The sequence below is a fragment of the Liolophura sinensis genome, chromosome 1 (assembly GCF_032854445.1).
Source record: "Liolophura sinensis isolate JHLJ2023 chromosome 1, CUHK_Ljap_v2, whole genome shotgun sequence".
NCBI lineage: Eukaryota > Metazoa > Mollusca > Polyplacophora > Chitonida > Chitonidae > Liolophura > Liolophura sinensis.
The window spans coordinates 16,124,914-16,137,737 of NC_088295.1; the positions used below are offsets into that span (position 1 = coordinate 16,124,914).

General features: G+C 40.2%; 1 protein-coding gene across 1 annotated transcript; it reads left to right on the forward strand.

Annotated features, from left to right (window-relative positions):
- Positions 1-766: 766 nt before the first annotated feature.
- On the forward strand, positions 767-3,220 carry LOC135461741 (EF-hand calcium-binding domain-containing protein 1-like). The gene is made up of 5 exons (XM_064738964.1): positions 767-850; positions 1,258-1,496; positions 2,020-2,188; positions 2,766-2,822; positions 3,029-3,220. Exons 2-5 carry the CDS (start codon positions 1,263-1,265, stop codon positions 3,067-3,069), a joined length of 501 nt encoding a protein of 166 aa, XP_064595034.1. The 5' UTR covers positions 767-850; positions 1,258-1,262; the 3' UTR covers positions 3,070-3,220.
- The last annotated feature ends 9,604 nt before the right edge of the window (positions 3,221-12,824 follow it).

Sequence of the window (12,824 nt, forward strand, 5' to 3'; positions counted from 1 at the left end):
TTGAAATGGTGACTTAAAATTCAGGAATATTTTTTTCACTGAACTAGTCCAGTGATACACATCACATTAACGTTGAGCCACGGTTGCAGTGGAGTAACAAGATATACATTATTGGAAACGAGTATCTACTTGTTATATTTAAATGCATGTACAAAAATGTAACACTGATAAGAATACAATGTGGTTTGAATACCGGCACCATGGATGAAGTAGGTCACGTTATGTTGTGTAAAGATGCATTACTCAGCTTTCCATGTCACCACTGAATGTCTATTTCTGGTAACCCCCTTGTGCTTACATGTTTTGTATAAAAGTCTGACCTAGTTAAACCGGTAGCTTTTCATATGGGCATCCGTGATTCCAGTTGCTGCTCTCTCATTGGTTAACGTAATTAGAGATAGAACACAATAGATCGCCCAATCAGCAAGGCACAAACCAACTTTGCAAACCTACTGGAAAGTGCATTTGTGAAAAACTGAAGCTTTCAAACACTCCCCCACCCCAGCTCCACCATCTGAAATTCTACACGGCAAGAAGTTGAAAGAATTAAAAGAATACCCGGAGATTTTCAAAGAGAGATATACATGGATAGAACTGCGTTACTGTTAAGAACATGAGTCATTCAGAATCCCTTCTAGCTGTTGACATCCTGTACTGAACTTTAACCTCTCCTTCGCTGATATCCGAGATGCGGACAGCTCGGATTACAAGGGATTCCCCCAGATCCTGGTTGTGTTTGGTATATATATGTACAGCCAAACTCGCACAACATCAGTAGCGTCAGACAGTTAACTGAGGGTAATACGATACGACCACGACTTTGCCGTATTCCAGAGAATCTATTCCATTTGTAAGTTAGCTCGTTTGCATTTTTTTGCTTGATACAATAGTTCCTTATTCCACACTCCCCATACCTTATAAATTTATTTGTCCTGTTTATCTTGAACGTCGTGCTCAAGGATGTTTCACTTATGTAATGACTTCCAGGTTTACGGACTGGAGGAACCGGAGTGCTTTAATTAGAATTGTGTAAATCATTGACCATCGCCAGCTTCCTGACAAACCTCTAAAGCTGCAGTCGAAGATAACACAGATTAACGGTTACATCGCTTTAACCATCTGAGACAATTTGTCTTGTGGTTCTTTATGGTGTAACGGAGTTGAAGCGTATTAGCAGTAATTGTCTGCTCTCTTGTTACAACTTTCACAAAGCAACACAAAGTGGCAACAATAACAGACCTCGTTTAACTTTTTCAGCAATCATGAACTGCAAACTGGTGGCCCTGCTCGCCGTGTTCTGTGCCGTCCTGTTGACGGACACTGACGCCCTCAGACTCCGTATTCGGGGCAGACGTATTTGGAGGAGGATCAAGAAGCCTGTGTGTCGGGCAGCCTGCACCTACACGTGTACGGCGGTGACGTCAGGCTCGGCGGCCCCCGTCTGTGGTGTAGGGTGTCGGGAAGCCTGCAACAGGAGGAAGAGATCCCAAACTGAGGTATGTATTTTTACTCAACGCAAGAAACAAAAGTGTATGTAATCATAAAGTTTTTTTCTGAGTTCTTTTTATATTTACTCCTTCAATCGAAGGAACAAAGATTAGATCATAAGCTGTTTCATCATCACTTATTTTTCGTGACATGCATATTAATCTTCGGTATCGAGGACTGTCCTTTTTACTGAGCCATCAGCAGATTATATCGTCTTCATTTAACATCACATATTAATCTGTCGAAACCCATGTATTTGAAAAGCCTGTGATATTACAGGTAAATCTAGGCGTCATGACAGACATTGGTATATCCATAGTCAACTTTATGGGCTTTTCAGGTCATTAGGAGCAAGATTAATTTCAAAACAGGGTTATACCTCGTCACCAGGAAACAGAATTGTAAAATTGATACACGAGTGTCTTTCATCGATCAATCGGCAATGGTGAACTATTTTCCATATCCAAACATACACGCGACCATTGCTATTGCATGATTATTGTTATTGCACGTTACTTCTCTCCCTTTAAGCTTTTTCACGAGACCAAAGGCCAAGTCGTCATTCCCTTACCACGAGACTTCCACCTGTACGACACAAACAAAGATGGTGTCATCGAGGTGTCGGAACTGGCAGAGCTGTTGTCGCTGGAACCATCTCGGGATGACGTCATCAAGGCTTTCTCTCTTGCCGATTTTGACGGTAAGTTTTTTATGTTATTATTTCGGTGATCGAAACTTTTGCCGATATTTTCTAATTTTTGTCATTGTGTCATTAACTTTTCTCATAAGTGACCTCGCCTTATGGCACTATAACCTATACAACGTTTATACGAAAAAAGTTACGAGAAATACGACTAGTTTTCTGAAGGTGGCCCTAGGTCGTATTTCTCTCAGAAGTAACGCTGGTAGTGTTATATAATTATTCATTATGGAACATTGCCTTGCAAACACAAGTAGTGTAAATTTTCCTCTTGGTTACGGAACATTGCCTTGCCAACACAAGTAGTGCAAATTTTCCTCTTGGTTACGGAACATTGCCTTGTCAACACAAGTAGTGTAAATTTTCCTCTTGGTCACATGTGCAGCCTGAATGTGAGTTTGAAGACGACGGGTGTTGAAGCCGAATGTGTGTTTTCTAAATAGCACTTGACACTCCTTATTCTCATCAACAAAGTTTCAGTCATCTTGTGTTGATTAAACTGCTGTAGGATAGTTAATATAAACATTCATAACAAATTCTAGAAATACTGATAACATTTTCTATATTTTTTTTGTAGATAATAAACAACTTAGTGAAGTTGAATTTTTGGAAGCACCATGGCTCTTTGAACAAGGTAAACGCCTTCATGTTATTATTTTGCAGAAAATGAACAACAAATATTGCACAAATTAATCGCATTTACATTTTATTTGTTCTCTACAGCCACGAAGATATTAATGACATCTGTATTCTGCCTATTTAAAGATGGTTGAAAACATATTTGTTTTGTGTTCTAAAATGTTGCGAAGTTAACAGACGTATTTTTTGTTTTAAACGAAGATGTTGACATTGAGAACAAAGAGCTGACGGAAGACTATTAGATTTGGTTCGACACGAGCGAAAGTGTGCATTCCACATAACGAGTTCCCTGATCGTCGCACAGCCTACCCAAAAGATGAACGGAGAGGGGGACAATACAGATTACACATAACTAGTCCAGTTTCGTTGAGAGCAGCGAAAATCTTTTATATATATATATAAGATACATAATATATATATATATATATATATATATATATATATATATATATATATATATATATATATATATATATATATATATATATATATACTTATAATCCATAACTTATTTCTTCGTAAATTGTTTATTTTAAAATAAGGTTTCTGGTTTGTATTTCCACGATATTATCATTTGAATTTATTTAGAAAGTTTTTTATGCCTTATTTTTATAATAAAATGTATTTCAAATAATTCTATACTAACTGTGTATCTTTTTATTACTGTACCACTACAGCTGCTTCATAATTTTATCCGATTACGCTTAGCCATGGGCTAGGGGCAGTGTATTCATTGTGTTGAATTGTTTATCATTAGTTTGATATATGCCTTTGATTTACTTGGTTGGAGTTTTACGCCGCACTCAAGAATATTTCACTTATAAAACGGCGGGCAGCTTTACGGTGGTAGAGCCTTCGCAGGGCAGAGCAGAGTTGGTAGCAGACCTTCCCATACACGACCGGAAAGAAAGCCATCATGAGCTGGGCTCGAAGTCACAGCAATCACATTAGTGTGATCGATAACCACCATGTCACGGAGGCGCCCTATGGTTGGATATAAGAACAGTTGCAATCAGAGAGCTACTGAGATAGGTGGTTTGATTATCGACAACTTAGACTAGCATGGTACACCATATTCGGATACTGATTTAATTCAATCGCCTAGAAAACTCCTGGCGTATTTCCATTATTAGTGAAAACGGTGGACTGATTTTCTTTGGATGAATCCATCCTAATCTTATTTATACATTCTAATTAGCTTTTTTGGCTATTTTTCTTGAACGTTGTTTTGTACTTTGATCTGGCGATTACTGACCTGGAACGTCTGTTTGGTAGACGGCTGGATTCCAAATGTACATGCACATAACGTTCACACAGAGACTCTTTAATTTCTAGTTAGATTAAACTGACCGGTCTTCCAGACGAGAAAGCAATGTCTTTTCTTAGCATTTGCATGGAGAGGTTTTCTGCCATCTATTGCTGATTTTATCTATTTTTCACGCTGCATATTGCGCGTTAGTAAGGAAGTCTATGTTTTGCTCACTACATCCGATATCTTTAGTTTTATTTATTTATTTATTTGATTGGTGTTTTACACCGTGCTCAAGAACATTCACTTATTCGACGGAGGCCAGCATTATGGTGGGAGGAAACTGATCACAGCCCGGGGGAAACCCACGACCATCCGCAAGCTGCTGACAGACCTTGTCACGTACGGCAGGATGTAAAGTAAGGGTCTTAAAAATGCACTGACATGAATGTCATTTGTGAACACCCGAGATAAACTAACTATTTTTGATACGAACAGTGGGAGTTGAGGAATCCATACAAACTCCCTGTCCAAAGCCGAGTTTGGATCCCCATGAACCTCGAGTGCACCACTGATTGAAGTGCAAGCACCTTTTAACACTCTAGTGGTTTGCTAAGTTCGGATGCTTCCTGAACAATTTTGACGTTGTGATCTTTATTATTCCCGCCTGATGGGATGATATGATCTCAGAATTACTTTAAGATCACGGAAAACCTGTTTCCGTCGAGTACAACACTGACACTTTGAAAACACACCAGGACGGAACCCTAGTTCCACATTAGTGAATATCATGATTCAGAGTGGTTGCTCTGCAAGCTGAGCTGGGAACATGATCAACCAACCTCAGGCTTAGTTCTCGGACAGTGATTTGTACATGAATACAGAGGCAGTTCTAAATTATGTGCACGGGATTTTATTTTATTGATTTGATTGGTGTTTTACGCCGTACTCAAGAATATTTCACTTATACGACGGCGATCAGCATTATGGTGGGTGGAAACCGGGCACAACCCGGGGGAAACCCAGGACCTTCCGCAGGTTGCTGACAGACCTTCTTACGTATGGCCGGAGAGGAAGCCAGCATGAGCTGGACTTGATCTAACAGCGACCGCATTGGTGAGAGACTCCCGGGTCATTATGCTGTGTTAGCGCGCCAACTGAGCCACGGAGGCCCTATGTGCACGGGAAGGTGTGTACCATCCCAACCCGATTCCGCGGCAATATAATATTTTAGTTATGCTGAATACTAGATTACTGCAATGAATCTCCATATTCGGAACTTGCGTCGGAAATAAATCTATCAGGTTTGCCACACTATTTTGATCATCTCTAGTATAGCTATCCGCTCAGGTGTGTAGACATATTCGCCCAGATGTGTGGACATATTCGCCCAGGGTGTGTTCACACTGTGGGTTCAGTTCCAGCTCGAACTAGCTTCGTGCGTGGGAAGATCTTGCAGCAACCTGTGGATGGCCGTGAGTTTCCCCCAGGGCTCTAATAGTAAGTGGCGCAACATAAGCTCACAAAGTGCTGCGTACAGAAAATGGAGTACAAGTAACGAATATCGAATGCCGTGAGAGCCGATATCACCAAAGCCAACAAAACCCTTCACTGTGGATGACAGTTAATATGACTGCTCTCAATTGACTTGCTGTGAGATTCCAGTGAAAGATCGGCGAGGTGCATCAGGACGTTGGCAAGTTTTCCTACAAGGTATTGTCAAATTCAAGTTGTTTCTGTAGTCTTGTGCTCTTGATTTTCCAAAATCTACTTTTCAATTAAGCTTCCCGTAGTTGGTGTTAAAAATATTAATTCCCTTAATAACTCTGTCAAAAAAGAAACGCAACCCCCGTGTTTTAGGGATTTTAATATTTAGTTTTAGGACAACTTTTTTCTTATTGAAGACAGAAGTCAGAAATTTGGCAGAATAATAATCAAGATGGTCATGTTTAAAACTGTCTTTTCAAAAGTCATCTCACAGACACCAGTTGCTCACCAGGGGGCGTCTTCCTCAGTATCTCGTATGACCACCACGAGCTGCAATCACTGCACGGCATCTCCTTGGACAAGAACGGATAAGACGCCGGATTCTCTCCTGGGGAATGGCCCTCCACTCCTCCTGTAACGCAATGGCGAGCTGTTGAAGCGTCTGTGGAGGTGGCTGACGTTGACGCACGTGTCGATCCAGAGTATCCCACAGGTGTTCAATAGGGTTGAGGTCTAGTGATTTAGAGGGCCACGGCAAGACATTGGACGTTGGAATCCTGCAGAAAGTTCATTGTTGCACGTGCAGTATGAGGCCTGGCGTTGTCCTGTTGAAAAAGCTGTGTCTGTCGGTCAATAATCGGGAGAAAGTGAGGCTGTAACACGTGGTTGATGTAACGTTGGGCTGTCAGGTTCCCTGGAACGATCACCAAGTCTTATTTCTGGTTGTACGAGATGGCTCCCCAAACCATAACACTGCCTCCTCCAAATCTGGTCCACCTGCCGGACGCAGATGGGCGCAAAGCGTTCATGACGTCTCCTATACACACACTGTCTTCCGTCGTGACGTGTCAAAAGAAAACGGGATTCATCAGAAAACCAGATGCGCCTCCAGTTTTGTAAAGTCCATATCCTTACGTTGTTGCACCACCTGAGTCGTAGGCGTCGATGTAAGGGGCGTAGTACAGGTCCAACAACTGGTCTACAGGCACGTAAACCCGCTTCTTTCAGACGGTTCCTAATCGTTTGAGCCGACACTCTCCTCAAACCTGGTATTTGTGTGGCAGTCACGGTTGGTAGGGCATGCCGATTACGCAGGTGAAGGACCGATCTTGAAGTGGGGTCGTGATTCTTGGCCTTCCACTTCTCGGGCGATCGTTGATCGAATTAAAGTTGTTGTAACGACTCCAAAGTCGGGATATCGTTGTTTTTGTGAACATTTAGGTGTCGTACAATAGTACCAAAACTTTCTCCGGCTTGAAGACGACCAATGGCGATATTTCGGTCGGCAGCACTCAGTCGCGGCATTTTACCGACTGCCTTTCGTCGACGAATGAATGAATAAAATACGAAAGCACATGGGCTTTTTATACACCCCCACACTATAACTGCCATTGACATGATTTGCATGTGAATGGTTCTGTGTGCGACCGTTAACAGGGTCAGTCCATGCGTTGTGACGTCATAAGCAATAAAATACACTTAGGAGAGAAAAGGCAGTTGTTTGGATGGTTATCTTCATTAAAAACGTGTATAATTTCATTACATTTGGCTGAAATTTAGTTTGGAAGCAATAACTTTATTCGAACGAATTTTTGATATCCGAGGACAGGGGTTGCATTTCTCTTTTGACAGAGTTTAGTTAGGCCTACATATATTTCCTACGCTTGATACGTACACGGTGCCTGGAAGTTTAGAAGTATCTTACAGTTGTGGGATTAGTCCTACCCTCTGAATGTTTATATATTATTTTTTTTATACTTTTTTGGACAAGAATATCGAAGCGATCTAGGGCAGTAATTTCAATGTAATCCACCATTACCAAAACCCAGCACACCCAATGAGATAACCCACAGCCAAGAAAAAAAGAGAAAATATCTAAAACCCACAAAGTGGAGACTGTCCTCAGTTCGGGTTGAAGATGACATTCCCTGAGATTTGAGCTCTGTTAATACTAGACAGGCCTACTGACAAAAAGTATGGAAAGACCTAATTCAAAAAAAAATTTTGACATTAAATTCGTGAGTTTAGCACCTCCACTTTTATTACAACTATGTCAACCAATGATTTTCCAATAATTGCCGGTTGCTTGGTTTATTTATTCCGCTTGTTCTCTTACTGTAAATCATAGCAAAAAAGCTTGGCACAACCCACGACTTACGCATACATGTACATGTACTGTACGATGATCGCGTAAGATTTGCTCTGGGAGAAATTATCAACAATTTCATGTGATAGGCCAAGTTTGACAGCTTTGTGTACCATGAAGACCTGCTAATTGTGAATTCAGACATATTATATCTGGTTTATTATTAACGTAATGTAATAACAAGACGAATGTTAGCGTTACATGTACTGAAAACAAAACTACAGGGACAGCTGGAGTCTGAAGGACAGCTGGAGTCTGAAGCCAGTGATCTCTACAAATAACGAACGGGAAAAGACGATGTTTCATTTTGATAGCTCTGGGGCCAGTTTCACAGAGATGTCGTACATGTACTTTTACACTTGCCATTTGCTTTATATAGCACTGAGTGGAGTTATGGAAATAGTTCCAGATAGGTATCCATGATAAGATCTGTTCATTCATGTCAGCAATGTATCCAAGTATCTTACTACTGATTGTAGTAATTTATTCCGGGCAATCTGGCTTCCTCCACCTATACACCTGCCCCCTCCCCTACCACCACCGCCGTCCACCGAGTAAGTGAAGCATTCTTGAAAACAGTGTTTAGCTGTTAACCAAATAAGCGATTACATTACTAGTGTTATTTATCTCACCCGAAATGTGTGTAAACATGGCTTAATGTCACAACTGAATTACTAAAAAAGTCATAAAAAAAGGACAGAAAATTAATATTTTTAAAGCTTTATTTACAGTCTTACGAAATATGTAACGTGTTTTTTTACAGATGGGTATAAGCAGCCACACCCAGCTACGGCAAAGTCAAATATCACATGCCTCAATCCTATAGACAATTTCTAACACGCTCATAACACGGATAATGCCATTCCAGGCGTTTGAATGACTTATATTCTGCCTCGCTGATTTAAACCACGTAATGCAAAACGTCATAAATTATTACAAATGTACAAATAAATAACCGTAAAAAATCCTCCACAAGAAGCTCGGTATACATAATTTCGTTCGCCAACGGGTAGTTTTCCAAACACTACAGAGGCTGGACGGCTGCATTGATACAGACATCACTTTTGACAGAACATCTTCAGTATATCGTCATCTCTTCTTCAGTTCCCTACAATGATGGATTCTATCATCATCTGATAACAGAGCAAGAGATACCGACATCAATTCTGCTAGAAAACCCTCATGCATTATATTTTCATCTCTTGCCTCAACGTGTATTTTCTTGAGGTTATAAAGGTGATTAAAGAACAGAAATACCGAATATCTGATTTAAAAAATGAAATTTCATATATCTAGTAGAGACAGAAAAGACCCGGTTCGATCGTCCATTCTCAGGTCAGTCTGTTTCGTGGATTTTACAGCCGCAATAATACAGATATCAGACACACAACCTTTTAGACAGTATTGCCAATATGCATTTATAAAAAGGTAAAGTTGTTTCCTAATAAATGTTATATTTACCTTGTCCAAACAGCCATGGCGCGTTGTCATGTGTAATTATATATTTAGACTTATAGCTAATAGTTTCTCAAACACTATACAGTATATCATCAGGTTCCGAGGTAACACAAATTAATAGGAGGTGGGGCGGGGGGGGGGGGGGGTGAATGCAGATCTAGATTAACATTCATGTTCCGTGACAGTTTACACAGGCATCAAGTATAATGACAGGTAAATCCTTTCTGCTTTCCTCCAGCTGATCCATTAAACAATCTTCTCTCTTTCAACATTTATATAAGCGGTTATCTTAATGGCGGAGTTAACGGGTTGGCTGTCACCAGAATAGCGGAAATGTACTTCTGTTGTTCATAAAAGATTAACTCATCATATGGAATAGAACTAAGTCAGTGTTAACGGAATTAATGTTGCTAAAAGTCACAATTGTTTCCAACGTCAGAAACATTTGTCATATTCAGAAGAATACCGCAACACAGTTGTAGGTCCAGGTTTGCCCGACACCCGGGCTTCATGATCCTCCTCCAAGTACGTCTGCCCCGAACACGGAATCTGAGCGCGTCAGTGTCCGTCAGTAGGACGGCGCAGGACACTGAGAGCAGGGACACCACTTTGCAGTTTATGGTTACTGGAAATTTAAATCAGTCGATGCAATGTTTAGATATAAGCACTAGTAGAGTAAGTTCTCCTGTCAAAATCAGTTAGATAGGCGAACAGAAAATAAACCATTGCCAGTAATAATCGAATGAACTTGTTCCAGTGTAATTAAGCAAAAAGAAGTTATTCTACTAGAAAACGTCCAACAACAAGTATAAAAATCTAGACATAACTTTGAATCTGCACTTATAATTGTTAAAATTTATCAGTTAATATAAACTGATTTTACAAAGTTCAACACACTATAGGCCAATGGCGGGGTGGGGGTGGGGGGTGGGGGTGGGCTAGGGATGGTTTGACTCTTAGGGCACAGTTGTATAATACTTGTATATACTTGTTGTCACGTTGGGGAGTCTGGGGAGTTGTTGCATGGCATGGATTATACAGTCTGGCTTTCATGCTCAATGGGAAATTCCACTTTTTGAGGCCAGTAACGTGACAAACTGGGCGTGTCTTAAAATGCTTTAAGTTGGTTGACACATGTATAATTCTTGCTGTTCATTGGTTGGCTTATTTTATTCGAGCCTGTGACTGGTATTCAGATTTTGAGCGCAGAAATCCGCGTGTTTGTTTATCCTGATAACAACATCCGCCAGCTTGGGTCCATGTGGTTATTTCACGAATGTAACTTCGGCCACCGCTGACCTTAATCATCCAGGATGTATACCCAATGCCCAAAAGTGTCACATTCTGGGGTTAAGGTCTGAGTACGATGGTTTGTGAAACCGTTAATGTTTTGGCAAACCCTGTGCACCCGACTTCTGACTAAAGCAGATGACGCTATATATTATCAATAATTTAAATAATGTTACGTATGTGGCGTGCACTGATGACATATATACAACATAGTTAAGAGCATGCTATATTCACATGGCGCATAGGTTGAGGATTATACTTACAGGTCCTTCACAGAATATATCATGTTGTTATGTATAATATAACACCATGTCTTGCTATTAACTAACCCCCCATTAACTATATATATATATATATATATATATATATATATATATATATATATATATATATATATATATATCGGCCTATGAAATGATCAGCCCCAAACATCGCACAGTTAATAGCAAGCCATAGTGTTATACATGTATTTACTAATAATGCATATACATGTGCTGTAAGCAATCTGTTACGTATCAGTTCAGGTCAGTGCAAAGCTTAAACAGTCTACTCTAGATAAGAATGGAGTAATGGGTTCTACAAGACACGAATGCATCAGAGGTCACGGTTTGTTGTATTAAGTTACAGTGTTTTTCCCATGTCACATCAACTCTGTATCAATTCTCATAAGTCTCTGGAACTCCCGTTATCTGTTCACGTCTGGTAACCTAGTTACTTCGGTAAATAAACTCTTATTGTTTGGGCATCCTGGATTCCCTTTGCTCCTTTCCCATTGGTCAGCGTAATTAGAGACCGGACACAATCGATCGCCCAATCAGTCAGGCATTTAAATATTTTTGAACCCATATATTCAGAAACAAATTATAAACATGGAATGAAATAAAAACGTGTCTTTTTTGTGTTAAACTAAGCAATCTTATTGAACACCATTTATTGAGTTTAACAAGTACATATTAAGCCGAAGGCTTATATTGTGTACATAGTCATGGTACAAATAACAACAAGTATCTTGTATATATAATTTATGTTAAAAGGTTTAGGTACTTCAGTGGACTGACATACATCATTGGTTATCGATTTATTACTTGTTTCCTTTACATTAAGAAAACTGTGCAAACAAATTGTTAGCGATATCATCACTGAATCCAACGTTTCTTATTTTTGGTCTGTCTCTCCGTAACGTAATGCTTAAGTTCCAAGAAATAGTGATGGGCAGTATCGGCTAGGGCGCCACAGCTACATCGAGGAGAATCAGAGACAAAATTGTTGAACAAATCATCATTTCGAATACTGCAGCCATTTCGTAAGCGACATAAATATATATATTAGAAAGTGTACTGCCTGTAGAACGCCAGTTTGGGGGTGTCACTTTTGAGTATAACTTCATTTTTTGAAGTTGATTTTATGATTCATTGTGATCGGTTATCTGTCTGATCGGTGCGGGTAAGGCATTTCAGTCTCTGGTATTTGCGGGAAAGAACGATTTGCTGAAAGATGCGGTTTCTGCACATATAAGACGTTCAGCAGATACCTGAACGGACGTTGTACGAGTTCCTCGAGGAGGCTGTTTGGGGTAGAATCTGGTGAAGAGTAGAATTTCTCTGATGGTGGACAATTTTATGAAAGAAAAACAGACGGTGTATTCGACGACGTTGACTTAGTTCGAGAAAAATCGAGATCATCATGAGTTGTCCTGTTGATGCTAAAAAAACACTGGTCAATCAGAATCCCTTCTAACTATTGACATAATGTACTAAACTGTAACCCTCCGCTAACATCCCAGACCTGGACAGCTCGGATTTATCACTGTGCTCAAGACATTTTCACTTTTTTAACAACCGCTATGTTTACGGGATGGAGGAACCGGAGTGCTGTTTGCAGAGCACCTCCATTCACCAGTTGCGAGGCTCCCAATATCTTACGAAGTGATATCTGGTATGTACAAGATCATTTATTTTGGAGTTCTTGTGTGTGTTGCCGGGGGGGGGGGGGGGGGGGGGTGGGGGCGCATTTTAGCACACAATTGAAAGGTAATTTTATTAATTGTCTTCTTTCTTTTTACAACTGGGTTCTCTTACGAATGAACAGAAAGTGGCAACAATAATAACCCGTTTAACTTTTCCAGCAACCATGAACTGCAAGTTGGT

Excerpts from the sequence above, each read along its gene's own strand:
- LOC135461741 (XM_064738964.1), top strand. The coding sequence starts at position 1,263 with ATGAACTGCAAACTGGTGGCCCTGCTCGCCGTGTTCTGTGCCGTCCTG. Across the intron at positions 1,497-2,019 it reads GGAAGAGATCCCAAACTGAG|CTTTTTCACGAGACCAAAGG; the intron begins GTATGTATTTTT and ends TCTCCCTTTAAG. Across the intron at positions 2,189-2,765 it reads CTCTCTTGCCGATTTTGACG|ATAATAAACAACTTAGTGAA; the intron begins GTAAGTTTTTTA and ends TTTTTTTTGTAG.